The sequence below is a fragment of the Crinia signifera genome, chromosome 19 (genome assembly GCF_055691185.1).
Source record: "Crinia signifera chromosome 19, ASM5569118v1, whole genome shotgun sequence".
NCBI lineage: Eukaryota > Metazoa > Chordata > Amphibia > Anura > Myobatrachidae > Crinia > Crinia signifera.
The window spans coordinates 51,258,544-51,278,358 of NC_139226.1; the positions used below are offsets into that span (position 1 = coordinate 51,258,544).

A 19,815-nucleotide genomic window follows, 5' to 3' on the forward strand; every position below is an offset into this window, starting at 1 on the left:
GCTCCGCACTCTATTTAATTCTCCCTCCACACGTGGATAGTAGGGTATGAAAAACCGCCTTTTACATTTTTTTAAAACAACCTTTTTCATGTCGACCTTTGGCATGTCAACCTAAAGTCCCTGTGGACCTAAGCCATGTCGACATTTTATAGGTGGCAACCTAGGGCCTGTTGATCTGAGTGTCAACACAATGTATGTAGACTGAATATAGGTCAACGACCGCATATCGTCACAAAACCTCAATAGTGGCAGAATGTCCTATGTCATATTAAAGTGTCCCTCTTACACAATTGTAGACATGATGGTGTAATACATGTTGTTCACAACCAAACCTGCTTTCAAAATAGTATAACATGGTGCTTTGTCAATCCAAGTGGAACAGCTCCAGACATCACATCTGTAAGTTTTTGTCCTAATTTTTCTATGAACTGAAGACTCACTGGCATATCTATAATGGGTGCAGTGTGTGCAGTGCTCACATGCCTCTTGTGTCCAGGAGGGCTGTGCCGCACACGCTGCACCCATTTCTTCAGTAGTCACCTTTTCAGAGTATTTCGTCTACTGCAGCATCCAAAGTCACCAGGAAAATGTTGCAGCCATTTTCCCGGAGTCTAGTGCATGAACAGTAGACTCTTGCACAGCGCTATAGTCTACTACTGCAGTCAATAGAATGGCTGCTCAAGAGAGAGGGGAGGGGCCTGGACGGAGACTGCACATAGGCCCTCTCCTCTCTTAATACACCCCTGTGAAGACAATATGTGCTGAATGTCAGGCAATTAATGAACTCACTGAAATACAGTTTATATTTTTGAAGTTGCACATGTAATAAAAGACTGTTAGAACAACCTCCTATTGTTAGTTAAGTTCAAAGTGCAGTTGTTTGAATTAAAGTACTGTAGACTATTTGGAGAAAAACAAATATAATGTATCACCACAAGAATTTCATTGTCAAGTATGTTGGCTGAGTTGCGGTGATCAGGTGCTGTTTGCAGTCACAAGGGGAAATGTATCAAAGCTTGAAAAGAGATAAAGCACCAACCAATGAGCTTTGGCTATTTTTCAAACACAGCCAATAAGATGAAAGTTAGCAGCTGATTGGTTGGTACTTTATCTCTCTCCATTTAAAGTCTCCCCAATCTCCCCCACAGTTTCTGGAATAACTTGCAACCCTAAGGTTTACCTTGAACCCCTCTTCTTATGGAAAAATTTGAAGCCATCTGCCCAACAACTAACTGGACAGAGAACTTAAGAGATGGTTTTGGAACTTTATTGTCAAAATCCAGACCTTCATCTTAACTTGTCATAGAGAAGAGGGGCCCAAGCTGGGTGCTGTGGCACACCTGCTGCAGTCCTGCCTTCGGCTGGTGGTCCAGCTGAACCTTTTAAAATGATTTATGGTCAATGTTATAGGAATAACCAGAGCTGATGGTTAAAACTTAAGCTGAGTACACATTAGACCAGGCATGTCCAACCTGTGGCACTCCAGATGTTGTGAAACTACACATCCCAACATGCCTTGCCATAGTTTTGTTATTAGGGAAAGCTAAAACTATGGCAAGGCATGCTGGGATGTGCAGTTTCACAACAGCTGGAGGGCCGCAGGATGGACATGCCTGCATTAGACGATATATCATCTGATCTGGTAAATTGTGCCAACATATTGGGAACATCATCTATTGTGTACCCGCTATGTCGCTAACAATGTGCACTCCTGCCGGCCATCAGTCATCCTCCATACATGCATGGCTGAAGGAGGATGTCCTTAGCGAGGGCCATGTTGCTGAATGCACCTTGGTTCCAGCCATCGCCCTGTTGCTGCCCACCTCGGCAAGTGTGTTTGCACTTGCTGATGCCAGGTCCCCCCGCTGGCATTCATCAATAAGACAGTTTGTTCGTCGCGGCCGCACACACCCTGCGTTTGCACATGTGCAGGAACATCAGCCTGAACGAAGGGGCCGATGTGATCGGACCAGAATAAGGTCCCATGTGCACTGCTGGAGGGGCAGGTGTAACATGTACGGGATGGGATGTATTAAAATACATCGCCGCCCTTCGCGGCCCCCCCGCCGCGATGCTGCCGCATATGTACTAACATATGCGGCTGGCATCGCGGTGCGGTGATGGAGGCCCCCCGCGATACCTGTACTCTGGTGTGCGGGGGGTCTCCGTCATCTCCCTGCCGCCACGCTCTCCCCTCACGCCGGGGACAGCTAAGCATGCTGTCCCCGGCGCCTCCTCCTCCCCCCTGCAGCCGGAAGGATGTCCGGCTGCTTCACTAGGGGGAGGAGGGGTTTACCTTCCGGGGTCCAGGAGGACCCTTCAGGAAGGTAAGACAGAGGGGGGGTCAGCGAGGCGGCGGGTTTGCGTCGGCGCACGGCGAAAAGAAGCCCACAGGCTTCTATAGGGTATCGCCACCCAAAGGTGGCGATACCCTTCAGTGCGGTATCATTTTTGATACATTGGAAAATGCGGTAAAACCGGGGTTTTACCGCATTTTCCATTTGATACATCTCGCCCATAGAGAGAGTTACATTTGGGTGAGTTATTTTCTTTCTGTGCAGAGTAAATACTGGCTGCTTTATTGTTACACTGCAATTTAGATTTCAGTTTGCGCACACCCCACCCAAATGTAACTCCCTCTGCACATGTTACATCTGCCCCACCTGCAGTGCACATGGTTTTGTCCATTAAAGAAGGAGTTTGCTTTTGCAAACCAACCAGAATCTCCCCTATATGTAGCAGCTGATTGGTTGCTATGGGGCAAGTTCTCCAATGGCTCACTTCTCCACTTTTCACTGCTTCATACATCCTCCCCCTCTATTCAATAAATGTATATTAACAAATTTTGCTATATGTGTTTCTTTGTAAGTTGTCTTACATGTTGTCGTACATACATGTTGTCTTACATACAGATGCTCACCTGTAGCTTTTTTCTGAGAATTGACCTTGCAATTTGTCTCCTCCTGAAGTTTTTTCTCAAACGTCCGTACATCATCCAGTGACATACCTGTAATAATAATGTCATGCAATGGTGATTTCCATATGTAGGTTTGCGTTACCATCAATCACACATATATATCCATGTGAATACTTTCGAAAATGTCAGAAAGTGGGCAGTGCCTGTATTAGTGCAACCCGAGAACAGATAGAACAGTGAGTGAACAGATTCTTCTTCACAATAGAAAACCACAAGAAACAAATAACCTGCCTGAATTATAATTATAGCCACATAATAGCTCAGTGCCTGCATTTAATGATCATCTACCTGGACCCAGAAACTAGCACAGTACAGGGGCGCCCACAGACCCCCCCCCCCCCGGACTACCATCCCCCCCCCGGACTACCATCCACCCCCCCCCCCCGGACTACCACCCCCCCCCCCCCGGACTACTATCCCCCCCACTGCCTCCGGGACTCACCCGCTGCTCGCTTCGGGGATCTTGGCAGCACCGCAGCGGGGTCCCAGCTCCGGGGCCCGAGCACCCACGGAAAGTGTGGAGCACCCACGGCACGGGCCACGGCAGCAGGGTCCCAGCAGTGGGTATCAATACCGCTACTAGTTCCCATCCGCCGCAAGGACCCCCGCTGCTGACTGGATATCCACTGCTGCCGTGGCTCGTGCCGTGGGTGCTCCACACTTTCCGTGGGTGCTCGGGCCCCGGAGCACCCACGGGTTCAGCGCCTATAGCACAGTACTGCCTGTGATTAACAATTGTGTGAATCAAGTAACTAGTAAAGTGCCTATCTCCTCCTCCCAGAAGCAAGGGGCCGATTCACACTCACTGAATGGCTTCACACTCGCCGACCCGTTCGCTTCAGGAGGGGTGGAATGAGGGCGGGCAGGGGAAGCCCAGCATTTTATAAGCTGACTTTTATTACCGAAGGGGAGAGAAATCATTCAATGGTGTGTGCAACTATCGAATGAATCCTCTCACGTCGCTAGCATACGACGGGAGATGGTGTGCCAGGGAGGGGGGGGGGGGGGGGGTGAGATGGGTCAGACGTTCGGCCTGGCCTGTTTGGAAACACAAAATGTATGTTTATCCTGTCAGTTTACTTTAAATGTGACACAGGTATTAAGCCTACTTCCAAAAGACCTAGAGATTTAATCATATTTGTTTGCAGTGCCGATATTTACACAACTGAGCACTTAGTGGTAGATAAACGTGCCAAGGTACTCTATTGCTGCCGCCTGCAATCAGCAGCAAGATATAGTGCTATAGATTGTTTGCGGGAGGAGGCCCCAAACTGGTATCTTACCTAGGGCTAAATCCACCTCTGATGCCATAAGTACTTGCTGGTTATCTTTTTCCTTTTTAACTAATAACTGGTAGGTAACCATTTATTTTGTTATTATAGTTTTGGCATGTTCACATTTAATCTTTGTTATTGCAAACCAATTTAACTTTTTTAAAATATAAAACATACAGTGCGTCCATTTGTATTCTCTTTTCCGTATCAAATTAAGCAATATATTTCACCGGGTCCCTACCTCTTTATACACCTGCAGCACTACAGCCGTGCCTAGAGTGCGTACAGCAAAGCTGAGGAAAGGGGTGTGGCCTCGTGGGTTTGGTGCCTGGCCTTACAGATTGAACCGGCCATTTTGGTGGGTCTGGGAGATGCAGGCTGCCCTGAGGAGTGCCTGATCTTCATGCCGACTCCTGCACCATGACAGGATGTTCTGCACTTAGGACCTTATTCTGGTTGACATGCCAAAATGTAAATTTCGCAACTTTGCATTTCATCTATAAGCTGCCAGTACGAACGCCCGCCCCCGCTCACATGACAAATATCTCTGCATGCATGCGAATGGATGTTTAGCATAAATACTCATTCGCAGCCTTGCGTGTGGGGACAAAATCATTTGATGTCGCCGACGGTCACCTCTATGGTGTCTTAGATCTGCGGGCTCCCTGTACGGGAAATGGACGGGCAGCTGTCATTAGCTGACTGCCCCCCCTTCTCCGCATGAGCGTCACCAGTGCATTTGTATGCCCAGCGTTTTTATGGGGACACCCATTAAACCCTGGCCTTCCCATGGGCACAGCCCCCCCCCCCCACTGGGTGCAAACAGGGCGGCGAACAAGCAATTCACCTTGCCCGCTCGCACCAAGCGGCTGCACATGCGCATACATTTGTATGCGCATGCACAGCCGCAAACCGTCGCTCTGAATCAGAATAAGGTCCTTAATGTTACAGTGCAGCAGCCAGCTCCTGTTACTGAGCAGGAGTCAGCAGTGTGGTGTCGCCCCTCGGTGGGTGGCAGCCGGGTGCGATCTGCTTCCCCCTAACTCTGTTAATTACACCACTGATATATTTTAATTTGGATAATTTGCCATTAAGCCTCCACCTGCAAATACTTACCATACCATTCGTCCATCCAAGCCACAGCCTGTCTGTGTCCTGCCAACAAAATGTCTTTGATGTTCTGAAAGAAAACAATATCAGTAAGGTGACATCTGATGTTATAATGCAGAATATAAGGCTTTATACATAAGCTGGGCAATCTCCTGTGATGCTCAGCAGCACACATCACTGTATATTACAGTAGTCAGAAGATGCTAATTATCTCGGGCATCCTGTAAGTCCTCTCTATGGGAAGCAAAGAAAAATGTAACAACTGTTTTGGGAGTTAGGGCAATTGCCGATAATTAGATTGCTCCCTTCTAATGGAATTTTTTGATGTTTTCACATATTAATTCCATATGTGGTGAGTACTGTAGGTAAGAGAACATTCTAAACAGGTGAAACTTGAGAAGAATCTCCAATAGTGTATTACTTTACCTGATGAGGGAGGTAGAAAACTGGGTACTTCCTCATCTTTGCGGCCACCGCTCACGCTAGTTAAGTTAGCCACTACGTGAATCGCGACTGTCCGCTCGCCACAACTTTACTAAAGGTAATAGATGGTGGTGTGGACACAGGAGGGTGGCGTGGACCTCGAAAATAACCCTTGCGGCTCGCATATGTTCTGTAGTGAAATCGGTGGCCGCAAAGATGAGGAAGAACCGGAAACTGCACACCACTAAAGATATCTTTGATAAAGTTGTCTGTGGATGACGAAATGCGTCAGTCCACACTTCTTTGCTGAACACTGGACATATTCAGCCTGGTTAGCCTAGCTTCGTATTCTAGTGATTCGAGACCTTTTACTAGCTTAGTCGCCCTTCTCTGTACCTGTTCCAATCCATTTATGTCCTTTTTAAGGTGCGGTGCCCAGAACTGAACATAGTATTATAAGTGTGGTCTCACCAATGCCCTGTAAAGAGGCACTATCACATTGGCCTCCCTTGAATCCATTTCCCTTGTAATGCATGCCAGTGTCCGGTTTGCTTTTGCTGCTGTGCTTGAGCAGTGTGCACTATTACCCAATTTATCATCTATGATGACCCCCAAGTCCTTCTCTTCTGCAGAATTCTCTATAATAACTCCATTTAGCCTATAAGTAGCTTGTGAGTTCTGCATATTCTGATGTAGAATTCCTGGCCTTGGATACAAAGCTGGTAGGGACAAACTGAGTAATCCTCAGATGGCCGGTGGTCTCGCTGATGATCTGATGCTCATCCAGCGACACATCACTTGTATCTGCAATGCCAGTTAGAGGTGTATTTGTTCCTCAGACACGCAAAGCATAATCCCTAATAACAGCGGATATCAGGAGAAGAGAAGCCTGCATTGGGCTTATTGGTCGCTAATAGGATATCAGCCTATGAGTTCATTCTGGTAGAAGTACAATACTTACCTTATGTATGAAACTTTCAACTCTTGACTGAAATCCATAGACCTCAAATTTGGCTGCTACTAATTTATAAGAGCACATTATGGGCTGTGTAGTCTCCAGCCAGTCCTGCAGTAATGGACCCCGACCAGTCTTTTCTGAATGGAATGTTCTGAGGTCCTAAAATATACAGTGTTAATAGTTATTTTTAAATATGAAATATATTCCTATGAATTACAAACATTAATTACAAACACATAAAATCATTTATATGAGGGATTATTCATGTTTTATTAGAGATCTTCATGTTAGTTGCCTATGTTTTGTTAAATATATATTAGCTGCTCTCTGTTACAGTAGCAAGACACAGGGAATTATAAGACTGTAGATCCAACCTCATATGGGACTGCAGTAGGGGGTGCTGCTATTACCCCTGTGCCCGGAGAGGAGACAGACGCTATCCCCATATCTGGAGAGGCAGAACTCTGGGAGGCAATGGAGTCATCTGCCGCCGGGCTCCTGCTCCCAAGGGGGCACCTCTCCTCCCCTGCAAGTTTGAATCAGTTCATTGAAAGCCATCAATATCGCTTCTGTGGCTGCCTCCCTCTCATAACATCATTTTTGCAAGTGTCACAACCTGTATTCCTGTATTAGAACCCATGACCTGTCTTATTGGAGAAAGACACCTTACTGATTGAGCTACATTGGGGGCACCAATATTTATCTTGCCTCCAGGCAACTGGGGCGAACTTACGCCACTGCGGAGAGGAGACAGCAGCCCTGATTGGGCTGATGATCAGTAAGGTAGTGGCTTCCTATAGGAAGCCAGCTCTCTGCTACTCGCTGCCTGGTATAGCAGTCCCAGAAGGAGGAAACACCTCCCAATGGCATACCTCCCAACAGTCCCGTTTTTCGTGGGACCATCCCATTTTTTTTGGGATAGTCCAGTGTCCTGCCTGGGGCTGGCAGTGTCCTGTGGTGGGAGGGGGGAGCAGCCTGTAGGAATAGACGCTGTGCGTCTATTCAGCGATACAGAGGGTGAAGAGGGGTTGTGGCCCGGTGACATCATTTGCATATGATACGCCCCTTATTTGCTATGTCACACCCCTTAGCAGGCCCTGGTGATAACAACTTTGGACTTACAGGCCACTGGTCTGTGCTCAGTTGCTTGGGGCATTAATTGAACTGCCATCAAGCCTTCACTCCGTTCCCCAGAGTGGCTGCACCCCTTATAGTTGCAGTAGATTTCCCAAGGTCCAAAAGTCTGGCCCACACATATAATAATGTATTCTGTTTCAAATCTTACTTCTGATTTTTTGTAGTAACCATCTGGAAGGTCATCATTAGCTATGTCAATAAAACAAAGATCATCTTCTGGCGTAGGTTTTTCACCAAATACCTTAAAAACAAAAAGCAGCTGATTATATTCAAACATTTAAAAAAAATATTCAGATGTGCAGACTCCATAACATTTTCAGTGAGTATTTACCCTAATTCAATTCTGTACATTGTGTATAGTAACCACATGGGGCAATAATTTAGAAGTACAAAAACATAAATGGTTGAACTGCAGAAAAAAGCCACTGATCGTACACAAAAGTACTGACCAAACAAACATCTGAACTTCCCTACTACATCCCTATATTGGAGTTTTGTGTTTTCCAAACCAAAAAATGGACTAAGAAGAAGAGGTATGACCTAGGTTGAGGGGCAACGGTAATAGGATGCGAGAAGTTGGAGGTGTGGGAGTTTGTCCAAGAATGGCCAAATTATAAAACAGCAATCATTTAGTAAATGATTGCTGTTTTAGAACACGGCCATTCCTGGATGTTTCTTAATGCGGCAATAATTTACCATGGCTTGTGAATGAATGCCGCTTTTAAAAATAAATCTGAGTTCAGCTGGCATCCTGTACCCCAGGCGTACTTGGACGTTATTACAGTGGTGCTTCATTTTGGCCCCACAGCTTAAATTCACAAGTTGCGTCATCATGCAGGGGGGAGTACAGGGCTTTAGTGATATGGGTCCTTATTCAGACTATCTACCCACTTCTTAGAGAACGGGAAGGGATGGATGGGGGTGTGATTAACTGATTCTCAGATCATAGGCCTAATTCAGATCTGTTAGCAAGGCCCACCTGCAGTGCAGCATGGTTTTGTCCATCTGTAAAAATTGCAGCCTTGCTAACAGATCTGAATGATCTGAGAATCAGTTAATCACACCCCCATCCATTCCCATTCTCTAAGAAGTGGGTAGAATGTGGTAGGGTGACCTGCGTTTCAGGAGTCCATGGAGTCAAGTATGATGATAATAATAATAATAATAATAATAATAATAATAATAATAATAATAGATTACCCAAGGTGTATGCAGCATGCGAACATACAGGATGATCTGAGAGCCAGGGTTCCCCCAGAGTAGAGAGTTATACCTTATTGTTAAGAGCCAGACAGGCATAGGATATAGGACCTTATTCTGGTCTATTCACTCTCCTGCGCATTCGCATGACTGCGCATATGCATAAACATTTATGTGCATGTGCAGCCCCTTGGTGCGAGCGGGCGAGGCAAATTGCTTATTCGTCGGCCCGTTTGCACCTAGCAGTACGGACGGGGGGCGTGGGGCTGTGCCCATGGGAATACTCAGCTTTGCGTGTCAACCAGAATGAGGTCCATAATTTTAGTTTTATATTCCTGCCCATTATAATACAATCTGTACAATACTAACTAGGGATGGCCATCGACCATCGATGATTAGAAATCATTGATGGTTTATGGCCGATGTCGAATAGTTTTTTGCCATCGATGGGGGAGAACCAGATGGTTTCCCGCCATCGATGTAAAGCTTAAACGAATAGTTTCGTTTTTGCTTTTTCCCTAAAGTGCCGGGACATGGAGCATAGCTCCGCCCCCGACACCCGCGAAGCCCCGCCCCGCATTTTGATTGGCCCACAGGCCACTCAATCACAGAAAATGGATGACCATCGATATGCAAAAACATCTATGGTCATCCATTGAATAGTTATACACTATCGATGGCCAGTTGCACTTTTGCCATCGATGGCAACCATCGATGGCAAAGGCAACGATGGCCATCCCTAATCTGGACAATACTAACTGCAGACTAGTTGCCCCCAACCTGTTGGTCTGTGTCACCATTAATGACAGTGCCACTGTCTATGACAAGAGACAGGTTTCTCGCTACCTGATATACTACAATTTGAAGACTCCAAATGCATTTGACTAGGGGACAAATTTAGCCCATGTTATTTTTCACTTGTTTGTATTGGTAACTACTCTGTCACTAGCTAGATCTTTATCATTTGCATGTTTTTCATCATACAAATACATTTTGAATGGATTTTTAAGTTAATGCAAATATATTTGACACTGGTCTTCTCTAATTTGCAATGCAAATTTCCCAGTGTGACCCACTGAATCTTCCAACTGCATGTGCTAAGCTTCTTTATCTACTGACCTGAATTCTGATTTTGTTTTGCACTATAGCTGAGAAACCCAAATTACTGACATTTGCATCCTTGTTGCTTTTGATTGGAATATTTAATTCATATATAATGACATGTAATGCCATAAAAGAACTACAAGAATCTGTTACCACTAACTATTGGGCTCCCTGTATGCTGACTATGAGGAGCAGGAAATAAATTGTTAAATATTAGTATGTAATATATTTTACTAGTTAAAAGCCTGTCAAAATGAAGGCTTCTGCAATGCATTTCACTTTGAGCTGTGACAGTTTTTAGCCCACAAACTCACCACCCCCAGTCCCTATCCTCCAACCTCCATGACATCTTTTAGCACACAAAGGAGTAATTTAAATCTGTGGAGTGGCCTCTAGTGGTCACTGGCAGTACTTCACCTTATTGAGGTGATGAGTAGTTAGCCATATATATATATACTAGGTGATTCATCGCGCCCTACGGGCGCTCTTCACACCGTCGTAAGGGGCTGCGCCCCCTTAATTTGTGAACGTTTGTATATGAGAAATATGGTTAGAATTGTATGAAAGATGCCTGTATTGCAACTTAGGTGTCCGCGAATCGCGGGAGGGGGGGCCGCGGAGGGTGCCGCGAATTGCAGGAGGGGGGGTCGCGGGGGGTGCCGCGAATTGCAGGAGGGGGGGTTGTGGGGGGGGTGGATGCTGCGAATTGCGGGAGGGATTGCAGAGAATCGCGGGAGGGGGGTTGCGGGGTGGGTTGCCGCAAATCGCGGGAGGGGGGTTACGGGGGCGGGGGTTGCGGCGAATCATGGTAGGGGGGGTCGCGGGGGTGTGCCGTGAATCACGGGAGGGGGGGTCACGGGGTGGGGTGCCGAGAATCGCGGGGGGGTGTGTGTGTGCCGTGAATCGCGGGAGTGGGGGTTGCGGGGGGGGTGGGGGGGTGTGACGCGAATCGCCACAAGAAAAAATCAACACAGAAAGGTCAACACATGTAAATGTTGACATAAGTGTGGCACTTCATTGGTGTCCATGTCGACACATGAGAATGAATATGAAAACATTCAAAAAATTAAAAAAAAACTTCAAAAACTCATGTCAACCTTTTTCATTGTCGACCATAGCCATGTCAGTGTTTTCCATGTGCAATTTAATTCTGGAGCTGCCGCGAATCACGGGGGGTGCCGCGAATTGCGGGAGGGGGGGGGGTCGCGGGGTTGGGTGCCGCGAATCGCGGGAGGGCGGGGTTCACAGGGGTTCCGGTGGGGGGTTGCCGCGAATTGCGGGAGGTGGGGGGTGCCACGAATCGCGGGGGGGGGGTTGCGGGGGGGTGTGACGCGAATCGCCACAAGAAAAAATCAACACAGAAAGGTCAACACATGTAAATGTTGACATAAGTGTGCCACTTCATTGGTGTCCATGTTGACACATGACAATGAATATGAAAACATTCAAAAAATGAAATAAATCTTCAAAAACTCATGTCAACCTTTTTCATTGTCGACCATAGCCGTGCCAGTGTTTTGCATGTGCCATTTAATCCTGGGGCTGCTGCGAATCGCGGGGGGGTGCCGCGAATTGCGGGAGGGGGGGTCGCGGGGGTGGGTGCCGCGAATCGCGGGAGGGGGGTTACGGGGCGGGGGTTGCGGCGAATCATGGGAGGGGGGGTCGCGGGGGTGTGCCGTGAATCATGGGAGGGGGGGTCACGGGGTGGGGTGCCGAGAATCACGGGGGAGGTGTGTGTGTGTGTGCCGTGAATCGCGGGAGTGGGGGTTGTGGGGGGGGGTGACGCAAATCGCCACAAGAAAAAATCAACACAGAAAGGTCAACACATGTAAATGTTGACATAAGTGTGCCACTTCATTGGTGTCCATGTCGACACATGAGAATGAATATGAAAATATTCAAAAAATGAAAAAAAAACTTCAAAAACTCATGTCAACCTTTTTCATTGTCGACCATAGCCATGTCAGTGTTTTCCATGTGCAATTTAATTCTGGAGCTGCCGCGAATCACGGGGGGTGCCGCAAATTGCGGGAGGGGGGGGGGGTCGCGGGGTTGGGTGCCGCGAATCGCGGGAGGGCGGGGTTCACAGGGGTTCCGGTGGGGGGTTGCCGCGAATTGCGGGAGGTGGTGGGTCACGGGGGGTGCCGCGAATCGCGGGAGGGGGGGTTGCGGGGGGTGTGACGTGAATCGCCACAAGAAAAAATCAACACAGAAAGGTCAACACATGTAAATGTTGACATAAGTGTGCCACTTCATTGGTGTCCATGTCGACACACGACAATGAATATGAAAAAATTAAAAAAATTAAAAATAAATCTTCAAAAACTCATGTCAACCTTTTTCATTGTCGACCATAGCCATGTCAGTGTTTTGCATGTGCCATTTAATCCTGGGGCTGCTGCGAATTGCGGGGGGGGGGTGCCGCGAATCGCAGGAGGGGGGTCGCAGGGGGGGGTGCCGCCAATCGTGCAAGGGGGGGGTCGCGGGGGGGGTTCTTTTTGCCGCGAATCGCGGGAGGTCGCGGGGGGGTGTGTTTTTTCTGCGAATCGGGGGGGGGGTCACGGGGGAGGGTTGGTTCGCGGGGTGGTGGTTATGCCGCGAATTGCGGGAGGGGTCATGGGGGGGGTCTTTTTGCAGCGAATCGCGGGAGGGGGGTTGCGGGGGTGTTTTTGCTGCGAATCGCGGTAGGGGGGGTCGCGGGGGTGCAGGAGTTTTTGCCACGAATCGCGGGAGGGGGGGGGGGGGGGCGCGCGGGGGGGGAGGTTTTGCCGCAAATCGCGGGAGGGGGGTGCTCACCTGGTGGCTGTGGAGTAGCAGTGCTGGGCAACATGGGAAGGCAGTGGGTGTCTGGCACTGTCTGTGGGCTCACTGGGCTGGTTCTCTGTCACATACCTCCCAACATGACCCTCACCAGGAGGGACACAATGCTCTGTTTCTAGACTTCCCCTTAATGTATGATTGCCATCACCTGTTTTAAACAGGTTAATTTCTCAGAAAGGTGTTCAGCACAGATGAAGGCAATCACAAATTAAGAGGAAAGTCCAGGAACAGAGCGTTATAGACACAGACACCCACTTTGAGTGACAGATGTAGCCAAATATATAGGAGATATATATATATATATATATAAAATAGGAACTTATACTTATAAAAGGGGTATTCCACCTCCCAATACATTTAGGCTTGTATATGCATTGTATATTGTTGAGCCAAACTAGGTGCACCTGCCAGTCTGCGGATTGGTTCAGAGCCAAATTTAAAAAGTCTCCATCGCTGTCTATCCATGGATTTGTCTGCCTGGCTGTGACCAGCTGGTGGCCCAACACCAAACTACACCGCTACCACAATATCGGACAATAAGTAATTATATTTTTCAGGTCTTTTAAGCAGAAATTAATAAATAAGTCCCAATATGTTATACTAAAGATGGATTGATAGATTATTGAACAACCCTCTATCAGTGGACCTTATCTGTTAGTGAGCAGCATTGTGTTTCGGTAACTTTTATTCTCTCTCTAGGACCCTTATCGGTACAAAGTACAAAGGCAGAGACTGCATCAGCATCAGCGGCGGCTCCTTCCTGTAATCAGTAGGGGCTGCCACTGCCTGGTTTGCCAGGGGAGAGCACCTGCTGCTGTAGTCACCACCGCTGCATGGGTCCCGGCACCTGCATAATGAAGCGGACAGGCACCGGGGCCGGTGGTGACTGTGCATGCACAAATACTAGGCTTCTATGGACTGCACCGACTGCAGCCCATAAAAGCCAAATTGGGCTGTATGGCAAGACAGGTAGTATCTTCCTACAGGAAGTCAACTCTCTGTCTATCACATCCCGGACTGACAGTCCCGGGGGAGGGAACATCTCCCAATGGAACTGCTTGTGGAGTCTGTGACTGACAGGAAGGACTTCCAATAGGCCGCTACCACCGGTTAAGTGCATGTGCCTGTCCCGGCACCTGCTAAATCTATTGCACAGGCGCTAGTACCTGGCTGACATAGGCTGGCGGTCTCCTCTCTGGGCAAGGGTAGAGGCAGCAGCTGTCTCTCTCCTACAAAAAGATAGGAACCGTCGCTTCATTTAGCCCTAGGTATCTTTATTCAGGTACGTAACATCTAGCAGTTGTGGATCAGTATATTTTTCCGTAATCTGGAACACTATGCCTAAAAAATACACCAAACGACAGAGTAGCACTCTTATACCACTTTATTATGTCCCATTCACTGGCTGTTGATGTTTCTTAGCAAGAAATTGCAATGAAAGGTCATTTTCCATTACAATGTGAAAAATAAAAATAAATAGAAAAAAAACAAGACAGTGCTTAATGTGACTGAAACCCATGTCCGTGTGCAATGAGCAACCTAGGAATTATTTTCTGCAGTAAAACAGGAATTATAACAAGCATTTGGCTGTAATTTGGTGCACACGAGTTATTGATTGCCGCTATGAAGACCATGATAACTAAAATCATGAGGCGAAGGATGAACCTTAAATTCAGACAGCAATTCACTTTTTCATTGCTGTCTATTGTTTACTATGTAAGTAGAAATACAGCAATATACAGAGAGAGCGTCTCACCTGTGAATTGCAGCCGCTGTTATTTTCAAATTTAGTTTCTATCCGTATTTGAAATTTAGGCAGAAAAGAGCACTGGGGGGAAGGGAGGGAGAAACGTATTATGTTAAAATGACACAGACAGTGAGCAATAATATAGCACATTGTATTGTTGTATATAAAAGGTCCATTTAGCAGGAAGCTAGTGTGTAACTATACTGCATTACAAAATAGAAGCTTTTGTCCATAGAATTTCTGTTCTGTAGAGTTTGATTACACTTATAGAACATAATGGCAAATTTATAGAAACTGGAACAGTTAAGAAATGGTATAAAGTGGAAACACAGCAAAACATTCCTTGAATCCAAAGAAATTGCTTTAACCTCTAAACCACAAAGGACTTGATGTTTGTAAACCCCACCTGCTTCACTGCAGCGCTTTGTAATGCAATAGACTGCAACTGTTTCACTGACCAACTTGAAATGTCTTGTTTTAAGACTCAAAGGAGGTTATTTACTAAGATTCAAGATCTACTGTATTGATGATGGGATGTTGCTATGAGCAACCAATCAGATAATAGCTATTATATTTTGAAGGTACATGTCAGATGAAGGGTATTCTTCAGTCATGTTGTCTTCATTATGGTTAGGTTGAGATCTTAAATCCACCCGATTTCTTCTTACTTCCGTTCCACGCCCTGTACGTATAGTATAAGATCTTGGTGCTACTTGTGCTTGCACAATACCTTTCTGCACCCAAATACCTTTCTGAGACGGACTTGGTCACCTGATTTTAGATCAGATAATCTTTTTGTTCGCCTGACATGGAACAGTTTCTGTTTCGCCTGTTGACATTCCTTACTCTGTCTGACCATTGCTGAGTTATGTTTATTAAGCAGTTCATCATGTATCAGGAGATTTGTTCTAATCCTCCTTCCCATCAGCATTTGTGCAGGAGAAAGCCCATTCTGTAAAGGTGTACTGAGGTAGATTAAAAGACTTTTGTAGAAATCTTCTTCAACTTCTTGAGCTTTTTTCATGAGACTCTTTACAGTTTTTACTGAACTTTCCACCAACCCATTTGAGCGTGGATAGTGGGGACTTGACGTAGTATGGACAAATTCCAACTCAACAGCAAATTGTCTAAATTCAGCGCTGCAAAACTGAGGACCATTGTCAGTAAACACTTCCATAGGAACACCATGCCTTGCAAAGATTGACCTCATGCAATTGATTTAGGCTTTACTATTAGTTGTATGTAGTGTCTTCACCTCAGGGTAGTTAGAGTAATAATCATAGTCACGACAATGTATGTTTTCCCATTACAATCAAACAAATCTGCGCCAACTTTCTGGTACAATCTTTCTGGCACTGCATGAGGACTCAGTGGATCGACTTGTTGTTTCGGTCTATACGTAAGACATAATTCACATATAGCTGTAGTCTGTGCTATGTCTTGGTTCATTCTTGGCCAATTCATAACTTCACGTGCTCTCCGCTTACATTTTTCTTCTCCTAAGTGGCCTTTATGTATCTTGCATAGCATAGTTTTTCTTAATCGTGCAGGTATGACAAACCTATTGCCTTTGTAATTAATACCATCGACAACTGTAAGGTCACTGCGGTACATCCAATAATCATGAATAGGCAGACTGTGGCGTGTTTTTCTGCTGGCCAATCTTTCAGAATGATATCTTTCAACACTTTCATTGTGTCATCTGTCTCAGTTTCTTTCCTAATCTGTTCTTGTCTTACAAGAGACACTGGTAGAGAAGCTATGATCAAATTAACATAGGCTTCTATCTCTTCGTCCATCAGACATTTGGAACCTTCACTTTTGTCCACAGCACGAGAAAGTGTATCAGCGATGTACATGTATTTACTGGGACAGTACAGCAAGTGTACATCATATTTCTGTAGTCTGATAAGCATTCGTTGAATTCTCATGGGACTGTCCTGTAACGATTTAGTCATGATAGCTACCAATGGCTTGTGGTCAGTTTCCACTGTAAATGTTTGACCATACACAAATTGATGAAATCGCTCACATGCATATGTTATCACTAGAAGTTCTTTTTCTATCTGTGCATACCTTGTTTCAGCACTTGTCAGTGCTCTTGATGCATAGATTACTGGTTGCCATGTATCCTCATCTTCTTGTAACAACACTGAGCCTAGGCCAAATTGCGAAGCATCTGCTGAAATTCGTATTCTTTTCGCAGGATCAAAGAATTTTAGCACTGGTTGCTCTGTAATGATCTGTTTCAAGTTTTGCCAACTTTCTTCTTGTTCATGTGACCACATCCACTCGTTATCTTTGTCCAACAACCTTCTAGGAGAGGCTGTTCGTTCAGAGAGTTGAGAAATAAACTTTCATAAGTAAGTACTCATTCCTAGTCGTCTTTGTTGTTAGGACATTCCATGTTCACTATGGCTGATATTTTACCATAAAGGTAAGTGTATTCACGCCAAATTCACATTTGTCCTTGTGTAGCTTTAGATTCACTTTCTTTTTTTTTTTTTTTTTTTTTTTTATTGTTTCAAAATTTCATATAACAATCCAAGGGGGTACATAATCCCCTTAAAAATACACAAAACTTACACATTACACATACATTACAAGGACTCACACTTTAACACTAACAGGACAAGACATTTTATCATTTTACTCTATGGTTTGTATTTCATGATTTCATGATTTTATAGTTTTAATGGGTAGATTAATTATTTAGGCGACACTCGGAACTCTGATCCTTTATTCAACTACCACTATATAGTCCTTCTCGATATATTTCCCACTCTCTCCATAATTTAACTATTCTAGAACTACCATTTTTCCCCAGAGTTTCCATCTTATAGCTGAGTTCTATTTTATGTATTACCGTCTGGTATGTTGGGGGCTGCTCTTGTTTCCATAATTGAGCTATGGTAGTTATCGTAGCGCTAATTATTTGGTTTAGCACATATTTTTTTGCACTATTTAGATTTAGTTTTGATGGTACTATATGTAGTAGTATCAACTGTGGTGTCAGTTGAATTCTAAGTCCCAAGATCTCTAAAAGGAACTTTTCCATATATAGCCAGAAGTTCTCTAGTTTTTTACAGGCCCAGAAAATATGTATAAGATCCCCTCTTTCTACACATCTCCAACATATATCTGGTTGCTGAGGGAAGAATCTATTAATTTTTGCTGGTGTATAGTACATCTGATAGAAAATTTTCAAGTATCTTTCAATGTGTGTCGTGGATTTGGACATTTGATGCACTGACTTGAACAATTGTGTCCATTGCGTCATTTCCAGGGAAAAATTCAGCTCGCCTTCCCATTTCTCTTGCCAGCTGGTTTTGGCTTCCTCTCTCTCTTGTAACAATTTCTTGTACCAATAAGTAATTCCTCCCTTTCTACTGACCCCAGAGATATGGTTCATCATTTCCCTTGGCAATATGACCATTTCCTTTATAATATAGGCATTGGATTGTATCCAATGCCTGATTTGAAGATACTTATGAAATTCAGTGTTTGGGATCCCATATTTACTTTTTATCTGTTCAAACGACATGAGTTGCCTGTTTTCATAAAGATCCGCTAATGTTCCTATAGCAAAGTTTCTCCATCTATCCAAATTCAAGTTTGGTATCACCTTGGCTACTGCTTCTAATGAGAGGTGCCCTATTGGGGCCCCCAGAAACCCCTGTTTGTCCAATAATTTATACCATTCTTTCAGAATTACTTCTATAGATTTTGATTGTGCCTTACTTCTTTCCCAACTTTGGGGCGGGAGCCATATTATATCTCCTAAAGGTATGCCGCTGACACAATTATCTTCAGGGTCCAGGCCCCAGTTATCTTTATTGGGTCCTCTCCACTGTTTGATCTGATCTATCAGGGTAGCTGCTTGATATAGTTCCAGGTTTGGGAAGCCTAGGCCTCCTCTATCTTTAGGGAGCATTAGATATTTTTTCGCTATTCTTGCACGTTTGTTTCTCCAAATATATCTGTTCAGTACCGCGTTAAATCTGGCTATCCAGTACTTAGGCAACAATCTTGGAATTGCACGAAACAAATATACAATTTTTGGCAATAAGAACATTTTGGCCATTGCCACTCTACCCATTAAGGATGCTTCTAGATTCATCCATTTATTAACTTTCATATTTAAATGGTGGAGCAGAGGGCCATAGTTAAACTCTATCAAGTTCTTTTCCTTAGATACCAGATGGATGCCTAGATACTGCATTGCCCTCTCCTTCCATCTGAACTTAAATTCTTCTTTCAACTCAGCTAATTCGCTAGGGTCAATATTTAATGGGAGAGCCTCAGACTTACTTGCATTTAATTTATAATATGAGACTTTTGAAAAGTCTCTAATTATATTTAGTACTCTTCTCAGGGACTCTTGAGGTTCTGATAGAAAAAGAAGTACATCATCAGCGTAAAGGAGTGTTTTATGATGGGTTTTATTTACTTTCAGGCCTTTCACTTCTGCTGTTTGTCTAATAAGCTCCGCTAGTGGTTCTATCGCCAGAACGTATATGATAGGAGACAAAGGGCACCCCTGTCTCGTTCCATTTGTAATGGGAAATTTCTCTGAGACAAAACCATTACAATACACATGTGCCGAAGGAGATGAATACAAGGTCAAAATGGCTTTCAAAAAGCTCCCTTCCAGACCATATTTTTGGAGAACTCTTTCCATGTATCTCCAATGCAATCGGTCAAATGCTTTTTCTCCGTCTAGCGATAAAACCACCAGCGGAAACTCTTCTCTCGATGCATATTCCATTATATGGATTGCTTTATATATATTGTCTGGGCCTTGTCTATTTTTTATAAAGCCTGCCTGGTCTACCCTAATTAGATCTTCCAAAGCTGGAGCCAACCTATTTACTATCATCTTAGCATATATTTTAATGTCACTATTTAGCAAAGCGATTGGCCTATAGTTTTGAGGTATAGTCAGATCTTTCCCTTCCTTGCCTATCAGGACCACTCTTGCCTCAAGCATCTCCCGAGGGAATTCACCCGCTTGCCTCCCCTCTTGGAAGGCCTGAAGCAAGATTGGGGCAATCTCCTTTTGATA

The 19,815-nt window shown here is 45.1% G+C and overlaps 1 protein-coding gene across 1 annotated transcript in view; it reads right to left on the bottom strand.

Moving 5' to 3' along the window:
• LOC146042535 (cytoplasmic phosphatidylinositol transfer protein 1-like) overlaps nucleotides 1-19,815 on the bottom strand; it is a 146,880-nt gene that overhangs the window by 3,889 nt on the left and 123,176 nt on the right. The window contains exons 5-9 of the mRNA XM_083162587.1: nucleotides 14,760-14,831; nucleotides 8,028-8,120; nucleotides 6,746-6,901; nucleotides 5,368-5,431; nucleotides 2,921-3,007 (exon numbers count right to left, since the gene is read on the bottom strand). Of these exons, the coding sequence (XP_083018713.1) occupies nucleotides 2,921-3,007; nucleotides 5,368-5,431; nucleotides 6,746-6,901; nucleotides 8,028-8,120; nucleotides 14,760-14,831 (472 nt within the window). The remainder of the gene's footprint in view (nucleotides 1-2,920; nucleotides 3,008-5,367; nucleotides 5,432-6,745; nucleotides 6,902-8,027; nucleotides 8,121-14,759; nucleotides 14,832-19,815) is intronic.